A 25,200-nucleotide genomic window follows, 5' to 3' on the forward strand; every position below is an offset into this window, starting at 1 on the left:
CAGACAAAATTATAACTGTCCTGTGGGCGCTATTCAGAGGCACAGTCAGAAGCAGATCTGGCAAGAACAACCCGTGCCTGAAGTAACAAACCTACAGAGTGGAACAGCATCCTCCTTACTACCACACTATGAGGCTGCTAAGAAAATCAGTCCCAAGATTTTGCAAGTCTAAAATTACCAATTACAACAAGCAAAAGCTCCCTGAAGAAGCTTTTTCTACTGGTCCTCACTGACACAGCCTTTTCCAAAACCAAGAAATGCTTATCCATGTCACTCCCACAGCTGGAATTTAGAACAGAATTTAAATTGGCACAGCTGCTTTTAAGGATCAGTTTAATTAGAAATAATCACAGCAGTAATGACAACACTGCTTTGGTAATGCTACTCAATCGCTGTTTCCAAAGCAGGGATGCAAAGCAAAATAGACAGGGAGGGTGAAAGAGACAATAGAAGGTGAAAGTGACTATAACAGATGTCCATGGACAGAAACAATAGTATACAATTTGACTTTATAGTTTTGTTTTTCAGACCAAACTGTGTACACTTAAACAGAATGGTACCCATCACATGAAGCAGTGTTTCTTTTTTGGAACTGCAATTTAAAAAAACGAAGTGGCCATTCACCTCCCGTATTAGCTGCAGGTTTGCCATGGCTTTCACAGTCTACAGCCCAAACCCTGTAACAAACTGTGGACCGTATTTCTGCAGATGCTGCTTAAGGAGAAGCATGTTAACATAAAAAGATGCCAAAGTGAATGAGTATCTGTAAAAAAAAGTTAAGGATGTTTCAGTTTTGTAATTCTTTCCCCATTACTTATTAGTTAAATTATTAGTAAAAGGCCTAGCAGCAGGTCACTCAAACTTTTCTTCAACTGTATTTTCTATTGTAAAAACATAAAATCCGTACATGAATATGGAAATATGTTTAATGTGTATAATACAGGCAGTTATAAAATCTGTAATGCAGGTCAGAGTAGCAGTAAAAACAGTAGATAATCAAACTGATGTTTTTTGTGACATCTGGCTTTAATGAGTAGCAACAAAATCAGCACATTTGGGATTAAGAAACGTTTGAACCCTCAGATTTTAATACAGGTAAAATTCAGAGAGGGCTCACAAATTCATGCTCAGAAAGCATCTGCTACACACATGGAATCATCCAAATAAGGTCTGTGAAGTCCAGAGGGCTCCTTCTTCTCACACAACAGTAACTCTAGCAGATGGAACTCTGTCCCAAGGCCAATGAATGAAAGTTTTACTACCTACACATTACAGAAGTAAATGTGCAGTGGGCTGCCAAACTTTTCCTCTGGTGTACTCTTTACTTGGTATGACAGACTGATCTAGTTCCTTGAAAAGACTAATTTTACTACGTACTGAGTGAGGATTATAAATACTAACCAGTGAAATTTGAGAAGATACAGAAGACCTTTTTTTCCACAGGATGAAGACATAACTTTTAGAAGTATTTATTGTATGTTTTTGCCCATAGCCACACTACACAATCCAATCAAAAACCATGCCAAAAGAGAGGTGCTGTAACATTTATCTTCTGAAAAAGAAAAGCCAGGAGCTGCTGTGTAGAATCTATCTATTAAATTAGAATCAACAGGTGACTTGTACAACGCCTTACATCATGACATCTTGGCTTAGGTCCACATAGGTCAATAGCACAAATACTAAAACTAATAACAGAAATACTCCAAAAAGCAAAGAAAAAAAACAACCAACAAACCAACTTCTCAGGCAAAAGACTATTCTGTCAGCCTCAATTTAAAACCTTAGTTCTTAAAAAATGCTTAGGAAAGAATGACTAAGATCCATGGCTGGCATACATAAATAATTAACAAACTCTCTTAATGTCTCAAAGAAAATATATGAAATAACTGACAAACTGGCATTAGCACTCTTAGCACACAGCCAGGAATAAATGGAGTCGTAAGTCAAAGTAGAACCAGAAAAAAATCCTTGTAAACCAATGCCTAAGAAACTTTTGAATTTGTATGGAAAACAGTAGAAAATACAGAAGATGCTAGGCATAGTTTTCCTATGTAGGTTAAGAAAAAGATCATGATATATTTTTCACGCATTAGCAATAGGACAACTCTTCATTGGGAAAAAGTACAAAGAACGTAAAAAAACTTTTGGGAGAGCTCTAAAAAATGAATAGGTATATACTGTGTATAGATATATCTTTTTTATCTATATATATAGAGAGAGAGGTAAATTTTAAGATTTTTTTAAGAGAAAAATCTTTTTTACATCTCCATATTTTCTTTCTTGACATTTGATTAACCTGTAACATTAAGTAAATTCTGCACCACTAACCAGACTGTACTTGATATATATAATAAATACTCACACATGTCAATTGCTCCAAAATGAATGCCTCCTATTTATTTCCACAGAAACAACAGCCACCACTACTGAAATGCACCATCCACTGCCTCACTGAGCTTACATCCACCGCTTTGTCTGCATAAACATTCAGTAAGTGGCTATCAATGTCAATGGGTGCCACTTTTTGCTGCATGGAGAAATTCAGTGACACACCTTTGCTCCATCTGCACTTCCATGTCAGACTCCATTTTGTCAGACTGCCCCTCTGCTGCCATCTGTCACACAGTAACAAAATCTAATGGAATATTAGTGGGAAGCTTCAGCCTCTGGTATAGCTGCTGCTATACCACTAACATCTGCCTCTGACACTGTGGGCCAACAGAATAAAATAGGAAGCATTACTTTTAGAGCAACCCTCATACACTCATATATTTTAAATTGATACAGAAGCAACCAATTCTCCAATAACTTGAGCATATGTTCAAATTTACACATTCCTTCCCATTCGGCAACACACCTGCACTTTTAAGTAGCATCTCATGGTCCTCGATAGAGGCAAGAGAGAAGATACCACAAAAAAATCAGGTTATTAAAGACACAAGAAATGTATTTATGTCTGTCACTACTGGATCAGCGATATTTACACTGTGTAGAACTATGAAGATGACCTTTCTCTGATCACTTTCTAACAGAGGCACTTCATAGCACTTTTTTACCAAGAGGCATTACAAATTTTGTGAGCTATGAAATCAAGCTGTAATTTCAAAAGCAACTTTTTAAACTCAGAATTTTACAAGTAAAGTTGCAAAAGAGTAGCAGATCATATAAGGTAGCTAGCTGAGTAACCAGAACAGAGAGACTTAGAGGAAAGCATGTTGAGCAGCTGCTTGATATCAAAGATTTTTTTTTGTTTTTTTTTTCAGGGAAAGGAGTAATAATCTCTGAGCTCCACAGCTGGAAGCAATGTTTTGCAAATAAAATACTCAGATTTGCCCATTCTTGCTGTTTTCTCTAATCTTCCCCATAGAACAACCCTGTTTTGTTAACAGTGAAGTGTCACCCTCAGTGAATTGAGAAACTTGTCAAGATGAAACCACTGACTTTCTTGTGTCAGTTGCTTAGAAAACATCGAGGCTGCTTAATGTTCAGGAATGTAACTGTCTTCTCTGTCAGTAGCCATTAAGCTTTTTGATGACTTACCTAGAGGAGGAGCCTTAGCAGGCACTATTGCAGATAAGCTTTATTGTGCCTGAAGCAAAATTTTCACTCTAGGGTAAAGTAAAATTCAGCTAATGCTTTCTGACATCTTTCTTATCCTGTTCTGAGCTTCTTTAGGGTAATAAAATTATGCTCATTTATTTTGCAAGGTAAACTGCCAACAAAAATTACTAAAATTAAAAAACACAGTCATTAGGAAAATATTTATTTTGGACACCACATTAAATTCTTTTGAAGACCCAGTCATTCAAAATTTACCGTAGTCCATTTGCAAACAAAATGTAATGGAAGACAACATAGAAGAGAGCTCCTAGAAGAGAGAGGTATGTCCTGAAGTGAAATACAGTCAGTTGATTCCAATTGTATTCAGATGCACCAAGAATTATTTTAGAGTTCTCTCTGTCAACACGTCAAATCCATTTCGTCTTCGCTATTTTTGATTTCCTTGAAGAGGTTAACCTTTGCAACCACTATTTTGCACAGAGAGGCTAAAAAAAAAAGTTCCTGAAGTTAATGGCTGTACCAGGTGTGTGTGTAGTGACACAGAGGTCAGGACCTCAACAGAAATCAAGCTTGCAATGACAAAGTTTTTGGCACTGCTGATCTGAGATCCATATGTTACATCAAATTAGCTGGTTTTAAGGTTTTGCTATGGAATACAGGAGTTGTAAAGTCAAAATAGTTTGGAGAAAGAAAACTGATGCAGTAATTATTTCTGCTTGGATTTAAAAGAAAACTAAGTTCTTAAGAGTATTCTTGACTTAGATGCTGGATTCTAACTGTAGGATTACAGTGAATTACAGAAAAAAATACGACGAAAATAGTTATCATAAATTTTTTCAATTTTCAGCATCAACAGAACCAAACTGTAAACTAAGAAGAACACTAAAAGGCATTATGGATTGGGCTTCAGTAGCAATACACAACTATCTGACCTTATTCTGAAATTATGAAAGGAATTCCTTCCTGACACAAACACTGTGGAGGATCTTCCTCTTGCAAATATAATTTTAAATGCAGATTCCTTAAGCCATTCTTTGAGTTATATTAAATTTAAGTAGCAAAGCTTCTAAGAAATCCCTTCATATCCCAACACTGAATAACTTACCGGAAGGCAATTAAAAGGTTTTCCCTCAATCTGTGATTAAGCTCCAGTTTGAAATGTCAGCTTTATCAAGCAGTTAAGCGTTTGTTTTTTTCTAATTATTGCTAGTACTCTTGATACATCACAGGTCACAAAAATAACATGACCTGCATTTGAATCAAGCTGATAAAGTTCTAAAAACATGCTAATCTTAGCAGACTAGATGCACTCTTTCTGTTCAGACTATTTGTATTGTAATTTAATGGATTCTAAGTATTAATTCATTAATCTTTGGTACCTCCATTTTTATTATTGTTTTTTTATTGCACAGACTCAGCACTATGCTATTTTTTGGGCATCATTCCATCTAAATATATAAGCTATTCTACTAACATGCTGCAAACAATTTCACAAGTTCTTGAATACTATATTGCATTGAATTCAAATTGTAGAGAGGCTTAGCAACAAATCAGTACACCAACAATAACAGGACATTGCTATAAACAGCAGTAATAAAGTAAGTAAAGTAAGTAAAGGTGACTTTTTTCATAGCTCTATCATCTTTGAGGATCAATTTGTAGCAATACCTGGAGGAGGCTCTGAATGACATTATCTAGTTTGCATGGGAGCTGGACTAGATGACTTCTGAAGGTCCCCTCCAACTCAAAATGATTCTATGATTCAGTAATCAATAGCACTAGATTCTTCTTGTGAAATCAGTTCTTCAATTGTAACTCAACTCAGATAATAGTTAAAATGAACTGCATGTAGGTACTGATTATGTAAGTTAAATAGCCATATCTTAATTCCGTTCATATAATGGGTCATTTCTGATCTGAGTTTGTTCTAAGCATACAGAACTTTTAGCACTCTTACTTAAATTATAGACATATTATACTATTAAATTTTATGATTGAATGAAAGTTCTTCTGAAAAGCTATCAGATTAGTCTTAAAAAAAAAAAAAAAATCCCACAAAAGTGGTGCCCAATCCTGCACTTAAAATAATGTCTTACAAACTTCCTTAGAAAAATCTTGTTTGAATATTTCATCAGCAAAAAATTACATTGTGAATTAATTTCTGTTAGCCAACACAGGGAAAACTCAAATTATTACCAGTTAGAAACCATCAAAAGTAGTTCTTTTTCTTCTTCCAGCCAACCAACCAATTTTTAAACAACTTCGTAAACAGTAATTACTCAGGAGAAAACACAACATTTGTCCAACTTCATGATGCAAGCAACAGATCTTCAACACAAAAGCAAAGACCATGAATCTTTAAAACTATTTTAAGATGATCCTTGTGGGCCTTCAAACTCAGGATTTTCTGATTCTATGAGTATAAAACATTATTATGTGTTATGGCAGTAGTAAAGTGAGTCCCTTTCTCAAACATGTTCTCTTAAAACAGCACATATGCATGTGCACACATTCAAGCACTGCAATTATATTCAAGATTCCAGTTTTATTTTTACAAAAGAAATGAAGTTCCCTCAGTGAATATTTCTAAAGTGGATACCAGGAGTAAACCATTCTCCCCGTTTCTACAGAATTTGAACACAGTGCCTGACAAAAATCAGCAGCACTAGCAAAGCACCAGATGACTTTCAAAGAGAACTGTGAGAAGACAGGCCCTACAAGACAGATGGAAAAGAAAGCCTGGCGAATATCAAGGTGTCAAAGGACTGTTAAAAATAATTTAGATTACAAATAATATGAAAACAATCCCTTAAGAATGGGCAGTAAATTGGTACTCACCGGTATACAATATTCCACCATTGGGTAATGCAACTTATGCCCCTTAGCTGTACGGCCAGAAAAGAAGCAGCTCTGACAGACATCATAATTGAAATGTTTTAAGCTCCGATACCTGTGGGGACATTAAAGAAAGCGATTAGAGCTTCCTAAAATCAACATTAAGTTGATTTATTTATTCAGGTTTTCCTTTGGAGCATCTATATGCATAAGCAAAGCAACAAAGCAGAAAATGCATACAATATCCTTTTTACTAAATATAGCCACCAGGAGAATGATAGCTTTTTATTTATTTTTAAGCCCAAACTGGATTATGTAATGATTCATTTCCAGACTCCACCCACCATTGTTTTTATAGTACAGCAGTTCTGACTGGATGAGGTTATATCATTTGTCTGAAACTAAAATGAGCTAGCTGAGGCAAATTGAATAGCTACTGAATAGTTTAAGTTTAAATTAAATCTATTCCTGAGAGCTGTTTTCAGTACCCATCCACATTTTTCCCCCAGTGAATTTCATGTTTTCTTTTGCATGACAATAAATGTTTATAAATGCAAAGGTTCACTTTTAAGGACGCTGACAAAAAAGCTTGTCGTTTTTACTCAAGAGCCCATGTATTAAATTGCAGCATCTGCCTACTGCTAAGATGCTAGACACGTTTTTTTTTTCTTTCAGATCTCTAGTATCATTAGAGGCAGTTAAAAATGAGCAATTCTTTTGTCTTTCCTTCTCTTCTGCCTCCACGTCCTCCCTTTCCACACTAGATATTTCAATATAGACAAGGTGCATCAGCTCCAACTTAGGCATCTACAAGATATATAAACTGGAGCTTAGCCTCTCTACACTCTGACAAGTGTTAATTAAGAAAAACTGAAACATCTATCTTTCATCTCCTCATAAGACAGGCAAAAGACTTTGATCAGATTAATAACTTCTGGAAGTACTTAACGCCTCCATATTTATAGTGAAAGAAGACAACCACTAGCTCTTACAAGATTGACTAAAGTTTGCACGTCTAAAGCTAGGTGCGATGAATCTGACCAAAGATTCACATTACTATCCTTTAACATAGCAGAAGCAAGCAGAAAGAGAAAACATAAGGAACAAAAATGACTCATCTGCCTCAGCATCCGAAGAAAAGCCTCAAAATCACTTAAAGATATGACCAATTTATCATTCCTAAATAAAACACTGAATTATATAACCACAATAGTGGAAAAGTGAACAGTTATATTTAGATCTGCTTCCCTAATTCATTTTGCATCTTTTATAATCTGGAGCAATCAACACACAGATGTATGTTAGCTGTAACAGTACTCACAAAGGGCACCAAACAGCCAAAGCCTCATGATTCACAGTAAAAGCAAATACTGTTCAGGAGAATAACTAGAATATCCTTGGAGCCATTTTTCTCTTGAGAATTCACAGCTTCCGTTGAACAGCCTAAACTTATACCATGTTCAATGCTTCAAGATAGGAACTGTGCAAGACTGTGCAAGTTTCATCACAGTAACATATAAATGTTTGTGCCAAGCAAGAAAGGATTGCTGCTGAAGGGAGTTAGTACTAGCTGACATGACTGACTGCTTCACAGCATTTATGGAGGAGATCAATTGGAGGTGCCAATTCACCTCTTGCTCTACGTGAGACATAGATGAGCTTTTTTTTTTTCCTTACTGATCAGTTTCTTTTGCTCTTGTGCTCACAGAACATACGGAGAGCATTTACACTTCCATTTGCTGCCTCTTGTATCCACCAGTGCCAAAATATTATAACAGCCCATTCTTCTCATTTGTCAGTCACAAGACCACTGCGTATTTACCAGTGGCACTAGATGAGCCAGAAACATAGTGGTTCAGGTGCTCCTCAACAGAGATCCACACTGTGGTCTAACCAGGGATGGCAGTTCCTATCTTAAATGGGTAAAATGGTAAAAAAAAGCAAATATGTAACTAACATGTAACTTGTGGTATGTGAAAAAGTAGATATTTTCTGAGAAATTCTGCTCCAAGCTCCCCTTCTCTTACCTGAAGCCAACAATTGGACATTCTTTGCAGATGTTACACTTGGCCTGATGTTTTGCTGTTTCCGCAGCTGCCACACGGTGCAGAACTGGTAGCCATACCATAGACTGTGGCTCTAAGTGCATCCAATCTATAAATTGTTTTACAGTAATTTCTGGCTTATTGTGGTTCTGTGGAAAGTATACATATATATGAATTTAAAATAATAAAAATAAAAAGAAATAAAATTTTAAAAGCCTCAACTATTTTTCTTTAGAATAAAAAAAAAACAAAAACCCTATGTTAATCCATTCAGTGTCAAATTAATAAATAACCTGTTAAAGGATACATGAAACAGTCTTAATGCAAATACAGAAAAACAAGGAAGACAGTTAGAAAGCACAGGGCTAAACATCCGGGATAGAGGAGACAGGTGGTAACGAAGATGGAGCAGTCCACGATAAAGGCATGTATGAACTGAAAGGACTCAAAAAAAGGGAGAGAGCACTAAAGGGAAGAATCTTCTGCATTTCCAATACGGCAATCTTGTCATTTAACATTGATGTCAGACTGCTAAAAGATAGTACTGCCTGCAAGGGTCTAGTAACTGCCATAAGACTCATGAAAAAAATTTAAGCTGTATTCTGAGCCCATGGTATTCTCTCCAGTTAGCACGTTAAATACAGAAGTTTTTTGTTTTTTTTTTTTAAAGAGAAAAATAAATCTGTCACTTTATATGCAGTCATTGAAAGAATGCAGCAGAGCTAAAATGATAGCATGACTGTTTTAAGATCAAATAAACATGTTTGCATTCAAGTTGTAACTGATAGAGGAACCTAGCTATAAAGGAATTATGTTCATCCTATTTGTCAGCAATATCAGCAATAAGAATAGGCATTGCCTTTCTGAGCTCACTGTAACAGAACACAATTTAAAATGAAAGCTATACTTAAAATTGTAACACATGATTAAAAGCAACACAAGGCTTCTTAAACTCAAGCCTTTTTGGTTTTGCTGCTAGGAGGAAAAAAGGAATAATGTGCTTTCCCCACCAGCAAAATACTTGTTTTCACTAGGATGAGATAGCTCTGACATCCTGCTGCATACCTTGTGCTTTCCTAATTATAAATCATAGAATCATTGAATGAATTGGGTTAGAAAGGACCTTAACGATCATCCAATTTCAACCTCCTGCAATGGGCAGGGCTGCCACCCACCTGATCAGGTTGCTCAGGGCCCCATCTAACCTGGCCTTGATCACCGCAACCGATGGGGCATTCACAATAATACAATCATAGAATCATAGAATGGCCTGGGTTGAAAAGGACCACAATGATCATCAAGTTTCAATCCCCCTGCTATGTGCAGGGTCACCAACCACAAGACCAAGCTGCCTTCATCCAGCCTGCCCTTGAATGCTCCCAGAGATGGGGCATCCACAACCCCTTGAACAACCTGTTCCAGTGGGTCACCGCCCTGTGTATGAAAAACTTCCTCTCAATATCTAACCTAAACCTCCAAATCTTAGTTTAAAATCATTCCTCCTTGTCCTGTTACTATCTACCCTCGCAGACAGCCATTCCTCCTCCTGTTTATATGCTCCATTCAAGTACTGGAAGGTCGCAATAAGGTCTCCCCGGATACTTCTCTTCTATCGCTCTGGGCAACCTGTTTCAGTGTCTCACCATCCCTTGAGTAAAGAATTTTCTCCTAACATCCAACCTAAATATCTTCTCTTTTAGTTTTAAACCATTCCCCATTTTCCTATCACTATCATACCATGTAAAAAGTCAGTTCTTCTCCTGTTTATAAGCCATAAAGGAAGGCCATAATGAGGTTTCTCTGGAGTCTTCTCTTCTCCAGGCACATCTCCCTCAGCCCCTACCCTCAAAGGGGAGGTGCTCCAGCCTCCTGATCAGCTTTGTGGCCCTCTGAACCCACTCCTACAGTTCCACCTCTTTCTTCTGCTGGGGGTCTCATGCCTGGATGTACTCTAGATGAGACCTCACAAGAAAGAGAACTTGAGGCACTCATGTGAGATGAGAGATGCAAATGGATCATCAGTATAAAATACTATAAAACACCTTATATAATTAATATCACCTTACCAGTGTATCTCACTCACAGATAAACAGTGTGGGAAATTGGGCAGATGAGGAACATATAAGATTGCTCCTCTGTGCTACACAGTCTGCCACTAACAAGTTAATAATTCATTTTAGTATGACTTGAACCACTTGAGGCCAATGATAGATAGGCCAATCATCATCCCTTGTTGTCTGAAACAGCAACGTTAAAACCTAAGAGATTTTAACATTAACTGGTTAAAACAACTTCCATATGTATCCAGCAAATTATTCAAGATTTCTACATACAGTCTCTCAACCTCAATCATCTCAGAGTTCAGAAATTAATTTAAAAAGCTAAATAAACAAATAGCTGTAAAAAAAAAAAAAAAAAAAAAAAAAAAAAAAAAAAAAGTAGCACAACTGGATTTTCACAGCACAGGATGAAAGCAAGTGTCTATTTTATAAAGAATGGTGAAAGAAAAATTTATTACAAGTTCTTTGTAACACTTAATCTGCTGGATTCAATAAAACTGCAGATATTCAAGTCAGTAATTTTATATATTGTGATATTTTAATCCATATATAATTTCTGACAATGCATAAAGCAGTCACTTTCAGAGAAGTAACGTACTCTGGATGTACAGTTATCACTACCACACAGCCAGAGCCTTAGGCATCCCTGACAAATCCTAAGTTAGGTTGTGTTCCATTGCGACATTTTCCTTCTCATCTTCTTTAAAAGATAGAAGCTCCTTGCAGCCTCATTAATTGACTAGATGCAGTATGAACTTGAACAGCAGGCTGTAACACAGCTTTATTTTATGTTCTGATCTGCTGCATAAAGGCTCACGAAATATAAATGACTGTGGTTGAAATTTCATGCAACTGCAAGCTCTACTGTCAGAAAAACAATGCTAAATAATTTCCTGCTGCATAGGGTCAAAAATTACTATTGCCATCATTTTCCTGTTCTGTTGAGATCACATCTTGTTCCAACGGGTACACAGTCCCTACAAGATCAGGTTTGAATGATGTGAAGCAGGGTAAAATGGCTGCTACAAAAATTTTAACACCACTCATAGCAGCTAATATTGTCACTAACACCAATATTCACGCATTCTTTTGCTAGAAAATAATTTGATTGTCTCCTAAATGATGAATCAAATATTCACAGCTCATCTTTATCAATAACTTCCCAGTAATATTAACAATTTATTTGCAGGAGCATATTTGTTTCTTTAAGAAAACTAACGGCAAGTTGAGTTTTTAAGTCCCTCTGCTATTTTTACACCAGGTAAATCTAACAGAGCTCATGACAGGTTTTTCCCATGAAGTTTTTGCTATCTCACCTGCTGGAAGCAGCTGCGCACGCTGGGTTCAATGTTGCTGCCACCAAAAGCCGCCACCTCACCCAGCTGCCGGGGGATCTGGATGGCATCATGCAGCAGCAGGCCAAGCTGCCTCTGGTCGCACATTTCTGTGGGACCTGACACCTCCTTGAAGAGATCTGCAACACCAACAAGAGGCACCAGTTCATTTCATTTTCATCCACGCCCCTTTACTCAGTAAAACAACAGCTTGAGTTTTGTCATTCCTTTAATCCAGATGCAGGTACAGATGATTGCCTGCCCGTTTCCAACAGTGTACCCTCTCCTAAATCTTGACTACTTTGACTACTTTTGCTGGATCTGTAACAATACAACTGAGAGCAATCAGGCCAGATGAACTGAACCATACAGCTACATAAGGTACTTCCCAATACATTACATTATTATAGCTCCTACTACTCATAACCAGCTATTGACAAAGACAGAGACATGACAAAACTGAAATAGCTTTTTGTGCTCAACAGGAATCATGTTTGCTTCCTAGAAAACCACATCTGTTTCTACACACGTTTTTTTTATTGATTCCCTTTCCTAAGGCACATGATGAGCCCTGCAGCATAAGCGGGGCTCTGGGAAGCTGATGCAACAGAAAAATTTGAGGCTGAAAGGATCGAGTAAATTGCTCGCAGCACAGACACTAACTGGGAAAAAAGATAGTGCTTGTACCTACTTAAGAGTCTCAGAAAAGTATTGAATTAATAGACCTGTGCACAGCTCAGAAAATACTTCTTAGTTTCTCTATAAACCTGATAGAGCTCTCTGGAGATTTTCAAGTGTTAAAAATTTCAGCTAAAAACCCACATTACTCAACAATCCTCAATTTATGAACTTTATAGTTGTGTAGATTCTTATTTAATCACAAGATTAATCTCTTCTGAAATACCTTAAACACAGTTCTTCTTAGAAAAGAGTCTTAGAAAAGTTCTGCAGATGGTGTAAGTTACAAAAGAATCATGAATTCTTGGTTTTCAGTTAAAGTTGGCTTTTACAATCTCTTTTTGCACTCAGTTGGTGCCTTGGATTAAAGCTCCAAATAATGTTTAAAAAAAAAAAAGTCGTTAGTACTATGCTACTATACTCCTACTTCACATTTCCTACCTGAACAAATGTTAATAGATTAGAAAGACAAGAAATTTGAAAATTCAATCTGATTGCACTTGTGATTGAGAAACAGACAAGCTTTGTTCAGAAACATTCAAGAGAAACTGTTTTATTATGCTCCATAAAATGTTTTATACTTCATTTGGAGTAACTGTCAAGCTTTGCCAGCACATTTCAGAAAGACGGCTCATATCTTTTCTCTTGGAAAGGGAACTGAGGCAGAAGAAAGGATTTTCACAAAACAGAAATCCAGACGACTGAATGAATTTTTAGAGTTTCTTATATTTTTCCTGACTAGACAAGCAGATGTTCCAGCATCTTCAGCACCTAGCAGTAGGACAATCCTCATGGACAACAGCACTGACAGCACAAGCACTGCCCTGCTGTAGGTTTGCAGCTGCAGCTGGAATAGTTTTCAAGTACGTAAGAGCCCAGTTCAAAAAATGAGAAGGTAAAAAATACCTGCTTGATTTTTCAATCAGGCAGTGTCAGTGGAAACAGGCACCACAAGAGCAATTTGCTCTCTGCTGCAACTGGGAGGAGGAAACTTTCCCAAGCCCTAAAGCTTCAGTTGATTGGAAGCCAAAAAACAGAAGAACAATGACATGGCAGGATAGAGAAGGAGAGTGATCAGCTTAGGCTGACATAGGGAGGAAATCAGCAAATACAGTGGAGAGCTCAAACTCCTCCAAAATACCCCAGAAAAAACAACAGCAACAACAACTTAACACTGGTATCTGTGCCATATAATTGAATGTCAGTGTCCAAAGGAGTTAATGAATGGTATCCTCCTCCCTGCAAATCCTCAATGCCATTAGTGTGACAATGTTCAACTAAAGGCACAGAAAACAAAAATGTTCCTACTATCTGGCCAACAACATCCTTATAAAAACCCATGAGTTGTATTCTAGCAAAGGAGATTCAAAAAGCAGCTGTGAAGTGGCAGACATGGGAGATGGGCTCATTGATGAAAGTCAACCAACTCTTTACCCCAAAATCACCAGGAATTATGTGAGGGCAAGGTAAGGCCAGCCATCATTTTCCACAGGTAGCTCACATATGCCCCTTTGTTTTGGGGTCCAAATAGAGCATAACATTGATACAGCTAGATCAGATAATCAGCCTTTCAAATGGAAAAAATAAAAAGGGGGCCGTGAACCATTTGCTCTATAACTGGAGATGTAAACAGTTCACCACAATGTGATTATGTTCACAGGTCCATTTTTATTCACAGGAGCATCCAGGCATCTGCTTGAAGCTAAGCATGTCTTTAAGCATTTTCAAGAATAGGCATTCTTTAATTGAGGCTTCAATGTTTTTTCGGAAGTAATTGAGATTTTTTTTAATTAAAGATTCATTCTCATGTCAACTGCAGAGCAGTGTATTTAAAAGAAGCTTACTTGAAAAATAAAACCTTTAAAAATGGTTGAATTGAGAAGATCTACCTATACTGGAAATGAATGCGTGGTCAACAAAATTACTATTTTTAATGGAAGTGAATGCAACTAATGCTGGCTGGTAAAAAGATAGAAGAAAAAAAAAAAAAGATTGATAGTAGAAAAAGAAGTTGAAAAGTTTGATTTTCCCCAAAATGGAAGAGAGAAAGATGAAGGTCAACTTCAGTGGTAAATTGGAATTGTCATTCCTTGTTTATCATATTATTTCAGAAATCTAACATCTCAGCAGCTCAGAAATTATGTTTCTTCAAGCTGATTCCTGAAAACCGAAATTGTGCAGGCTGAGACAGAAAACACCTGAGCAGAAAGCTGGATAAGCAATTTACAAACAATTGAAAGGTCCAAACAAAACTTTTCTTAAAAACAAGAAACTTGCCTGTTTTACAACCAGCCACTCTGAGAAGAAATGCCTTTCTACCTGAGCAACATTTAATTCACTGTCAGTGTAGGTCAGTTTGTGACACATGTGATGACCCCAAAATGCTGACTGCATTCCCACCAAATGCCAACAACCCATATACTGCAATTTCATTCCTTTCTCCACAAAATTTCTTTCACACTGAAGAAATATTTTCCTTTCTGACATTTCCATGGCTAATCAAGAAAGAAACAATAAAGCTAATAATACATGAAAGATATCACAGCCAGGCATACTGATAAAAAAAAAAGTGCATGCATTAACTGACTATTAATTCTCTGCCCTAGGAGGATATGCTACTATTTCAGTTTCAGATGTATTTCAAGTTGAAGTTATGACCATTTGGCATGAAATTCTCCTGGGACTTATTCTGCATTAATTTTCTTGGTCTTTTCAAAAAAATCTGCAGATCTGCTGCTGCTTTTATTTCACCATTAGGCACAAAGCAAAGACACAAAAACTAATCCACTGCAGTCATTTCCTCATTTTGCTGTCAGGGCCTGTATTATTAAGCAACTGCAAGGATACTAACTGGTTAGTGACAGCAGTTTTAAGTGAGTTTATTCTCAGTAGGAATTATTTTTTTAACCATCTTTTTGTAGGGCTATCATTCTGTGAACCGCAGTCTAACTCCCGAGCTGTAAAAAAAATTCAATTTTGCACCAAATTGCAAATTACCTTCTGAATTGTCATTGCTAAACAAAGATATGCCCACAAGACCATTTAGCTATGGACTATTTCACTGATACGTCAAATGACAAAGAAATTAAAAAACAAAGTCGTAGTAAGGGCTCTACTTCAGATGCTGAAATATGCCTCACTACATAAGCACTGAGGAAAAGTACAAATAGCTTATGCATATTTCAGCATCTGAAATTCTGAATCCAGGATTACAAGATGGCTTACAAACATTTTTAAAGAAAGCAGAAATTGATGCAGAACTTCAAAAGCCCATGGCAAATGCTGTTTCTAACCATTTTATATGGTTTCTCCAAACGCCTAAGGGAATTACTGCAATGAAAAGCAATTTTAAGACTATGTGCCTAATACATAACTGTCAATCACCTACGATGCTCTAATAAAATGCTTAATCTCTCATTCCGTATTTCTCATGAGGCTCTGTCATAAGGTTTATTGATTCTCTTCTACTCCTGCAATTATTTTGATCAAATATTTTCAGCTAATATTTTCAAACTACTCAGTATTTCTCAAGCTTGTAAGGTTATTTAAATCAATATCATTTAAATTTTCATTGTACAATTCTGGCAGTAAGCACATGTACTGGAAAATTATCTTCAGAATTCAAAACATCTTTCTCATACTCATTAAAAAAAAGTTGCTTGTTTTTGTTTGTTAAAATCAGAAAAGAGTTAAAGAAAATTAGTCAAATAGACCACTTCTCTAGCTTCTACACAGCTACATTTTCCTTTGCTTTTGGAAGAATTGTAATGCTGTGAAATATGACGATGCATAACTCACATCAATACTTTCCAGTCAGGATATAGATCCTACTTTCTCCAATGTCACAGATGATCACGAAAACAACAATTCTTTTTCACTTACTCATAAGGAAACACTCTTGCTGCAGGTACAAGAAATGTAATACTGCAAATTTTCCAACAATTTGCATCATTAATATATGCAACTTTAAATTATATACAAAAATGCATTTTATAAAATACATTCTTACATCTGTACTTCTCTTCCAGTAGGCCCTTAGATAGAGACATCAAACCAATTTTCAGGGACTGCACTCGAATTTTTCCAGTTCGGCCACTGAAATTATAAAAATAGAGCAATGTAATGTAGTAATTTCATTTCAGTATAACTCAAGTCTATTCAAAACAAAAAGTCATCGGTGAGTTCTGTTTTACATCTCAAAACAAATTAACACTTTGCAACACATTAAGAATGCTTTCATTACAAAAACTCAGCTGAATAGTTTACATGTCAAAACAGTGCACGCTGCTCCAAAAGGGCAGAAATTTAGCTCTATAAAATTCATGACATGACTTTAGAATGAGAAACTTACTGAAAAGATGCATATAAGCATGCAGCAAGAAATCTAGCATGAAACAAGCACTTTGCTCTAACACCAAGCTTTCATATTGAGGGAATTTCTTCTACTTCATTTTTTCCTTCCGTCTAAAATGTTCTGATATACATGTGCACCAACACACAGTCAGTGACATGCAGTAATTAGACAATGTGGAGCTGTTATTCTTTCTAAGGAACATGACCTGGGGCTCTTCTTGTCCAATGTGAAAAGAAAACCACAAACCTCCAAAGCACAAGGCAAACCTTCAGCAAACTTAACAAAGAGCTATCAAAGCAAGTGATTTTAAACCTGCAAGAAAAACACTGTTCAAACAGATCTGAAACAATAAAACCCGTGTATATGGAAAAGGACAATTTTAAAGTTCAAGATCAGTACAAGAAGCATATTCTATGAGAGATCTGATGATTTCTGTTTCCAAAGACTAGAAAACACACACAATTTGTCTTTAGATGAGACACAGCAAACAGACCATGAGAACAGCAGTTAAATTGCATGTATTTGCACACGGCGTTTAAGGTTAGATGAGTCCTTCTCCAGCAAGTAAAATTATAATAAAATTAATATCATCCAAAACACTGGTTTGATCACTTTTGTGATGGAATATACCCTTTAATTACTTCTGGAGTGGTTATTAGATATCCCTTTATATCCTCCCCAGTCAACATATGTTCTGCTATCTAATTTATTTCACAAATGTTGCACTGAATACAAGATTATTAATTTATTCCTGGTTTCTCAGTACACTACCTAACCACCCTACAAATATTAATGCATTTGTCTTCACAACCATCACCTAATCTTGTGAGACTAGATGGTGTTATCTTCTCTATCCCACAAGTTGAAACAGAGGTACAGAGAAATTATTGCCAAATTAATCAAAAGCGCCCATTACTTTTACTGCCTAGCTTGAAAACCAGGACCCAATTTTCCAGAATGTTGTAAAAGTGCCACCTATTTTATACATTCAAGCTTAGCTTCAAATTACCTCTTTCAATCACAGACAAGATATCATTCTGGCAGAGCCTAACTCATAAATGGTTCTTTTTGCAACTCTGATAACGCTTTCAGTGTTCTTTCCCGAGTAAGGTTATCTGTGTTTTAAATTTGTATTCAAAGGAAAAATAAAGCAGAACATTCACTTGTGTTTGATTTAATTAAGGACTGCCTAGAGTATTTGTGCAATTGTTTGTTAAAGGAAGAAACTCAGGAGAACTCGGCAGCTTAAAGGTATGGGCACGCACATGGAGGCTTCAAAGCTCTCCAGGTTTCAGCAGGTTGTTGCAGGGACTTTGAAAAAGCTACTTTGCACAAAAACCACTTCCTTAATAAATTGTAAATGGCATTCAAAAGCCTACAATATTACATTTTGCTAAAGAGTGACATATTTTTCCCCAACCTTTTTCTTGGAAATAGCTAAATTCTAGCAGTGAAGTTTTATCTATAATAAAACAAACAAGCAAACAACACAGAAAGCATGCACACAAGAAAACCACCAACAAAACCTCACACTAAATCTACAGATTTTGTAGCATTGATACTTCTTATTCAGTGCTTTAAGACTGCCCAGCTTATAGAGATACAAAATCAGTGAGGCTGTGAGATCAATTCTCTGCTCAGAGTGGACTCGGCTAAAGCAGGTTGCCCAGGACCTTGCTGTCTAGTTGGGTACTGAAAAACTTCAAGGATGGAGACTCCACAGTGTCTCTGGACAACCCATCCCACTGTGCGTGATTACCCTCACAATGCAAAAATCTTTTTCTTACATATTTATCTGGAATTTCCTGTGTTTCAGCTTGTGCCCACTGCCTCCTGTTATGTCACTGGGCACAAGAAAGAAGGGCCCAGCTTTATCCTCTCTTCTGCTCCCATCAGGTATCAGTGCACACCGATGAGATCTCCCTTAGTCTTTTCTCTAGGCTAAACAGTTGCAGCTCTCAACCTCTCATCATCCATCAGATATTTCTATCCCTTAATCATCTCCATGGTCCTTTCACCAGACTCTACCCAGTATGCTCAGATCTCATAATAGGAAGCCAAGTACTGCCAAGAAGAGCTCTCCATACATGACCTCACCTGTGCTGAGTAGAAGGACAGGATCATCATCCGCCTGCTGATAACACTATTGCTGATGCAGTCCAGGAGCCTATTGGCCTTTGCCACAAGCACATTTTGTTGGTTTGTATTCAACTTGGTTTCCAACAGGACCTTGAAGATCTTTTCTGCAAAGCTGCTTTCCAGCCAGTAGACATCCTGCCTGTTCAGGGTCATGAGGTTTTTCCTTCCCCTTGCCATTTCCCTTCACTGAACATACTGACATTTTCATTGGCCCACTTCTCAAGCCTCACCAGGTCTCTCTGAATCCCACAACTATCTATACAGAACCTCAAATCAAGCTCTTACAGTGGAAAGGTTCAGGAAGCTTTAAAACTTGAATTCATACAAAATTTATGGCTCAAGTGTTTAGAATTAAGTGCCAGCATGCTATTATGACACACATCAAAGCAATACAAGCATGCCTGTCATTACAAAGTCAATTGATAAGACCACTTCAGCAGCTCAGATATTATTTACTCTGATATTGGTTAAGGAAACACCAAACCATCGTATCTCTATTAACTGGTGTAAAGTTGCCCATTCTCAGACAATTTAATGACAGGCAGTATAAAAAATGGCACATTATTGACCTCTGATCTGTCTTCAGGTAAAAATGGCAAGCACTTTTTATGTTTACAAAAGGTCATTCACCACCTTAGATATATCTGAACCCTCCTGCCCCACTTCTAAGGTCTTGTCGGCCTTAACGTGACACTGACATTCTTTGTCCTCAAACAAACTGCATTTTTTTCCCTCTTTCTTTTTGGAAAGAGAGTGGTTAGAGAGATTAGGGAAAGGAGGAAATTTAAAAAATCTTGTTTTCTAGAGTATTTGTTTGTCTGTGGTTAAGTTTCTGGCAGGACCTGGGCTGTATGTCTCAGATATGAACTCGCTGTTGCACCTTCATCTACTGCTTGTCAGGAGCTGACAGAGAATCCAGAATTAATTCAAGTTTTAAACCTGCCGAAAGTAGCATCAAAAAAGAAAAAAGAAAAAACAAAACAAAACAAAAAAAAACACCCAAGTTTCACATATTTTCTAGGCATGGTGGGACAGAGAGTGCCTTAAAGGTGCAATACCACAGAGAAAACTAGCCTAGTGGGAAATCACATAGGCCCAAGGAAAGAGGTCATACTCATCAGTGGGTACCATACTGCACGGGTAGAGAGGCAAGAGAGAGTTGAGTAAAATTAACTTTGTAGCATGTTTTGGATTCTTCATCCAAGGAGAGACCAATTTATCTGTTTCAGAGATCCAACAGCTGCAGAGAACATTAAACAACTTTTTTCTGCAAAAAATGACTATTACTACCTTACAGCATCATAGACAAATGACAAAAAAAAAAGTATGTGCAAAAAAATAGCCACAGCATTAATAGAGAGAGTGCTTTTATCCTATATTGTATTTCAGTAGATAGCAGAATTTGTGGATGCAGAAAGGCAGTGACAGTGGCGAGCAGCGAGAATAAGAAATACAGATGCAACAGGTCCATAATATCCGAAACAATGTTCCTCATTCCTCCCACTCCCCAGGGGCTGCAGTGCAAGAGCATAAAAACTCAGGCTGGGAGAAACCTGGGATATTAACTCAACATGATGTTTTAATTTGTCAGGTAAACTAGAAAAAGAATAGGTAATAAAAACACAACGCATATAGAAATTTCCATACGGGAAATTCTTATTGAAATAATGAGTCATTGCCCACAGTTAGTAGTACACATAGTATATATATACTTATATAATGTATGACAGACTTTAAAATATCTAAAATAACTGATTTTATGGGTTGTTCAGTTGTCCCATACTGAAAGCTATTGGTCCATTTTCATTGGATATTTTAGAAAATTTGACAGTATGTAGTCCAGAACAATAACCACCAGCTATTGCTTCTGGATGATTTAAATACAGGCCTGCCTGCATGATTTAATCAATCAATCACTTTATTTCATGGCTCTCATTTGAAAAAGGCAAAATATTTATTTTTAATTTTATTTTAAAAATCATCTGGACTAATTAACTCAAGGTGCTTTAAGTTTGCAAAATGTCCATAGGGCAAATGTTGCTTTCTGGAACAACCTGTGAGTCCTTGAGGAAGTAAAAGTCACCGAGTAAATTTAATCTGTTTCTCTCCTCTGCTCAGCTTGAAGGATGAATCATTCCTGATGTGTCAGAAAACACCAGAACACAACAGCCTTGTCTACTATTTCCAAAAATAAATTGGTTCTTTTTAAGGGCCAAAGACATCTGTAGGTAAGTCTGAAGAACTTCCTAACTTGCCATCAATCTGTGAATCCGTAATTAAATCTCAGGTTAATAGCATGCGACTAACAGATGCTTTTTGTAGACAGTTTAATGATTTGAAACATTGTATACGTATAACACCAGTGCAATAAACAACTGAAATGCCAAGAGACAAATTAGTTCTTTCCTAAAGGCCAATTAAAAAAAAAAAAAAACAGTTGAAAATTGGTGCCTGCTCTCTTTCAGCAAAAGAAAACTTTTTTTCTTGAATGGATTTGACAGGGGAGCAAGGAAACAAGCTGTAAGAGGTAACCTTCATCCTCCATTTTTCAAAGTTTGAAGTAATATTAAAGCCCTTTGTCAGTTTGAACAATTACCTATACTAATGCTTTCAATGTTAACAGCAAGGGGAAATGGGAGCAACAGGAAACATTATGAAACAGAACGGTTTGTTGCTTACTATATGCATTTTAAATACGAACAGATTAAACAACTGACGTCTAACTGAAGTTAGGAAACAAAGGTAAACAAAAAAAATGAGTGACAGTTTTAAAATAAAACCCTAGTAACTACAGAAAAAATTCTCTGACCTTATTAAGCCTCTTACTCTAAATATCCAACAATATTTAAGTGAAGCAAGCCACTCATCTACTGCTGTAAGTGAAATGTATATTCATCCACAATACAAAGATCTGCAAAATAAAAATATTTGCCCAAAGAAGTCCCAGTCATTATTTTATGTGCTCTCCAATATTCCAGAAGTAATGACAAGGAGTCTAATTAACCTAAGTGTCCCATTAGACTAAAATACTGGAATGCTAAAACATAGCAAGTAGTCAGCATATAACTGGCAAACAGTCATACGTATTGTCACAATCCTTTCAGGCCCCTGCCACATTAACTAAATAAAATTTTAAAAATCTGTGAAGTACAGGAACACTGGTCTGCACTATGGACTGTTGCAATTTCTCATTTTAAGCTACTGCACTTTAATATCTGTATCAAAACTGTCAAAAGGTATGACTTTTTGAAAAAGAACTTCCACAGGCTGAATTGTTTTTCTACTGTGAACACTTAGTCCAGAAAGTACACCTGAAAAATTCATATAACAGTCCTACAAGTCTAGCATTTTTGATACATGATGTGCTATCTTCATTCACACTAAGTTAATACATCACTAAATTCCTATAAACATCATGAGCAGAAGCATATTACTTACCTATCATACACATTGAGTAGCCAGTTAAGACACATATCTACACAGAGAGGAACATTAACCATGTCACTGTGTTTCTCTTCAAGTCCACTGTAGATGGTAGTAAGACAGCTGATCACATCCTGGACACCAATGAGCTGGTCATTTTGACTCAACTTGTGCTGTCTGAAAATTTCAGTTGTTGTGTTCAGTTCCAGCAGATCCACTAACAACAGGGAAACAGGGAAAAGAAAAATGGCATGAATACAGACACCTGAGCATAGCGTTGAAATAATTGTTCATGTGCATATTGTAGCAAACAATGTAGATAATTAGATAAGAGGCAGTTTTCATTTAGTAACATTACAGAGAAAAAAACATTCTCTGCTAGAAGTTCACAGCATTTTGGTACAACATATTTAAAAAAAAAAAACAGATCAACAAGAACACCATAATGGCAGTGCACAGTTCAGCAGAACATCCAGAAAGCCGCTGAAGTAGTTTGTGCAATAAGAGAATCCTAACTTCACATGCATGCGCTTTGGGAGCCCAACAGACTTAGTTTTCTGCATTTACCACAGAGCTGAATCACATTTCAAGATTATCGCTTTAGATTAAACATAAAGCAAAGCAAATTCTTAGGTGAAAATATTCTCCAAAATGCAATAGGAATGTATCGAGGCCTGATTAAATCAATTGCAGCAGCTAAATGAAGGCTTGAAAGAAAGTAGGGTGAAGGACAGTGAAGTTTGTTTTGTTTTCCAGAACAGTAAGATCTATGCTTACACAAAGAGCATTTTCAACTCCTTTGTTGCAGTGTGCTTTCTATAGCAGTTGATACCACATTTTATGGGTGACGTGGGTTTAATACCAAACCTCACACAGATGTAAGACTGTGAAAACATTGTTTTGGCATGTTACAAATAAAAAGCTGCCTATGAACTCTTCTAATTCCTCTTGCAAAACAAAGTGAAAAAAGAAATACATTTGGTGTACAAGAAGGAAGAGTAATGTAAGTCAAAGGGTAGTAAAACTCCAGTGATATTTCTGAACAGAAGTGAGGACTTCAGCAAAACAAACAAAAGATATATATGTATATTTTTAATAGCATGCGTGCTACAGTATATATAAAAGAAGTGTCCTGAGCTTATGCAGAGCTGTTTCTGGAGATTCAGGAATGCATTTATACTATAATTGTCATTTCTCAAAGGAAATGAAACATGATATGTTACAAATTGCTCTGTACCAATGGTGCTCAATAGGGACCCCAGAAGGGCAGTTTGTGCAAATTAGGTAAATCTAGCTTGGGCTGAAAATAAGTACAGCAGAAAAAAAAGCAGGAGCAAGACAACATTAACCACTATGAGCAATATGTCAAAGATTTGCTGAGCATCTAGTGGAAAAAAATAAGGTTATCAGCCAAAAGAAGGTTATATTTCCAATTCCATTGCCTTAATCTACCTTTCCTAACAGAACTGCAAAATGAGAAACTTTAACATTGATTCTACTCTGACTTTACTGGGGACATATGTATGTTTGTTTCTGTTTGTTTCTCATTTCCTTTTTTTTTTTTTTTTTTTTAGGTCATCTTCTTGGGCTTGTAAATAAATGTCAAAACATTATTTAACAAACATATTTAACTGCAGCAAAACACCTTGCCACTATTTTGACCTCAGGCAGGCAAAGGACTTGGCAGTGCACTGCAGTATCACCTTCCATGTAATCTATGTAATACACTGGAAATATCTCGGAGGCATATTTAAATTATCAAACAAAACAAAGAAAAAACCACACACAATGCAACACAGAATATTTGTTGAGGGTGTGGAGGAAGGGGGCTGAAGCCCGATAACTGCAGGACTTATCTGCTGGAGTTAGATCTCACCTTCACGTTTCTGCCAAAGGATTCTAGAGGGAATTATAAAGGGACTTTCAGCTTTCAGTATTTTCACACCAAAGGAACTGCCGCTGTACTAATGAAGACTAAGCAAAATTTGTACACCATTCATGGAGAGCAACCAGAGGAAAACTGTCCCTACTTACTTCAGCGTTCACCTGCCTGAATGTACTTTGCATACAGGCAGCCACTCTGCAGCAGTAAGGGCTACAGACTAGCACAGTCCCTAAATTAGTTTGAAGTAAACAGAGGATACTTTCTCATTCCAAATCACTTACTGAAAGTTTTAAAATTAACAGTATTTACACGGATGCAGAAAAGTTAATGTGAGACTCGCATGCCATTGCTGGCATGAAATCTACTATATACAGATCTTAGTGGGTTTCTGCAGTACTTCTGCACCTGCTCAAACATGCTGAATGGCCAGTGATCCCACTAACCAGCAAGTAGACATAAGGGTCATGCCTTTTCTGTCTGCAGTGAGAAGGTTTTCCCTAAGGAAACCAATAAACAGAAAACATCATTCAGCATGGTTCAAGCATGCACGTGCGATGCACTAGGGAGCAACTAATGATACACAGCTGGTAGTGACAAATGTAAAACTGCTGCAACCCCAGGGAAAACAGGCAGACATTGCTGTGAAACTTTTGTATTAGAAAGACCCTGTGAATGCAAATGCCTGGACAGATGAGGCAAGTCTACACAGCTCTTTTTCAGCTCAGTGTGCCTTACTGTTCTTCCCTTAGCTCTATACAATTAATATTCCCACTGGTATTCTGAAGCTTTGTATCACCTTAAGGAACTTAGTGACAGCACTCAGAACATACACGGAGGTTTTGCTCCCTCTTCCCCTTCCACTACTACACTTCAGTATGTGGAGCAA

General features: G+C 36.9%; 1 protein-coding gene across 11 annotated transcripts in view; it reads right to left on the minus strand.

Moving 5' to 3' along the window:
* Positions 1–25,200, minus strand: part of UTRN (utrophin) — a 344,046-nt gene that overhangs the window by 28,862 nt on the left and 289,984 nt on the right. For all 11 annotated transcript variants that reach the window (XM_048937877.1, XM_048937878.1, XM_048937880.1 and 8 more), the window contains 5 exons: positions 22,445–22,646; positions 16,523–16,608; positions 11,818–11,975; positions 8,424–8,590; positions 6,400–6,511 (listed from right to left, as the gene is read on the minus strand). In XM_048937877.1, coding sequence (XP_048793834.1) covers positions 6,400–6,511; positions 8,424–8,590; positions 11,818–11,975; positions 16,523–16,608; positions 22,445–22,646 — 725 coding nt within the window. The remainder of the gene's footprint in view (positions 1–6,399; positions 6,512–8,423; positions 8,591–11,817; positions 11,976–16,522; positions 16,609–22,444; positions 22,647–25,200) is intronic.

The sequence above is a fragment of the Lagopus muta genome, chromosome 2 (genome assembly GCF_023343835.1).
Source record: "Lagopus muta isolate bLagMut1 chromosome 2, bLagMut1 primary, whole genome shotgun sequence".
Classification (NCBI taxonomy): Eukaryota; Metazoa; Chordata; class Aves; order Galliformes; family Phasianidae; genus Lagopus; species Lagopus muta.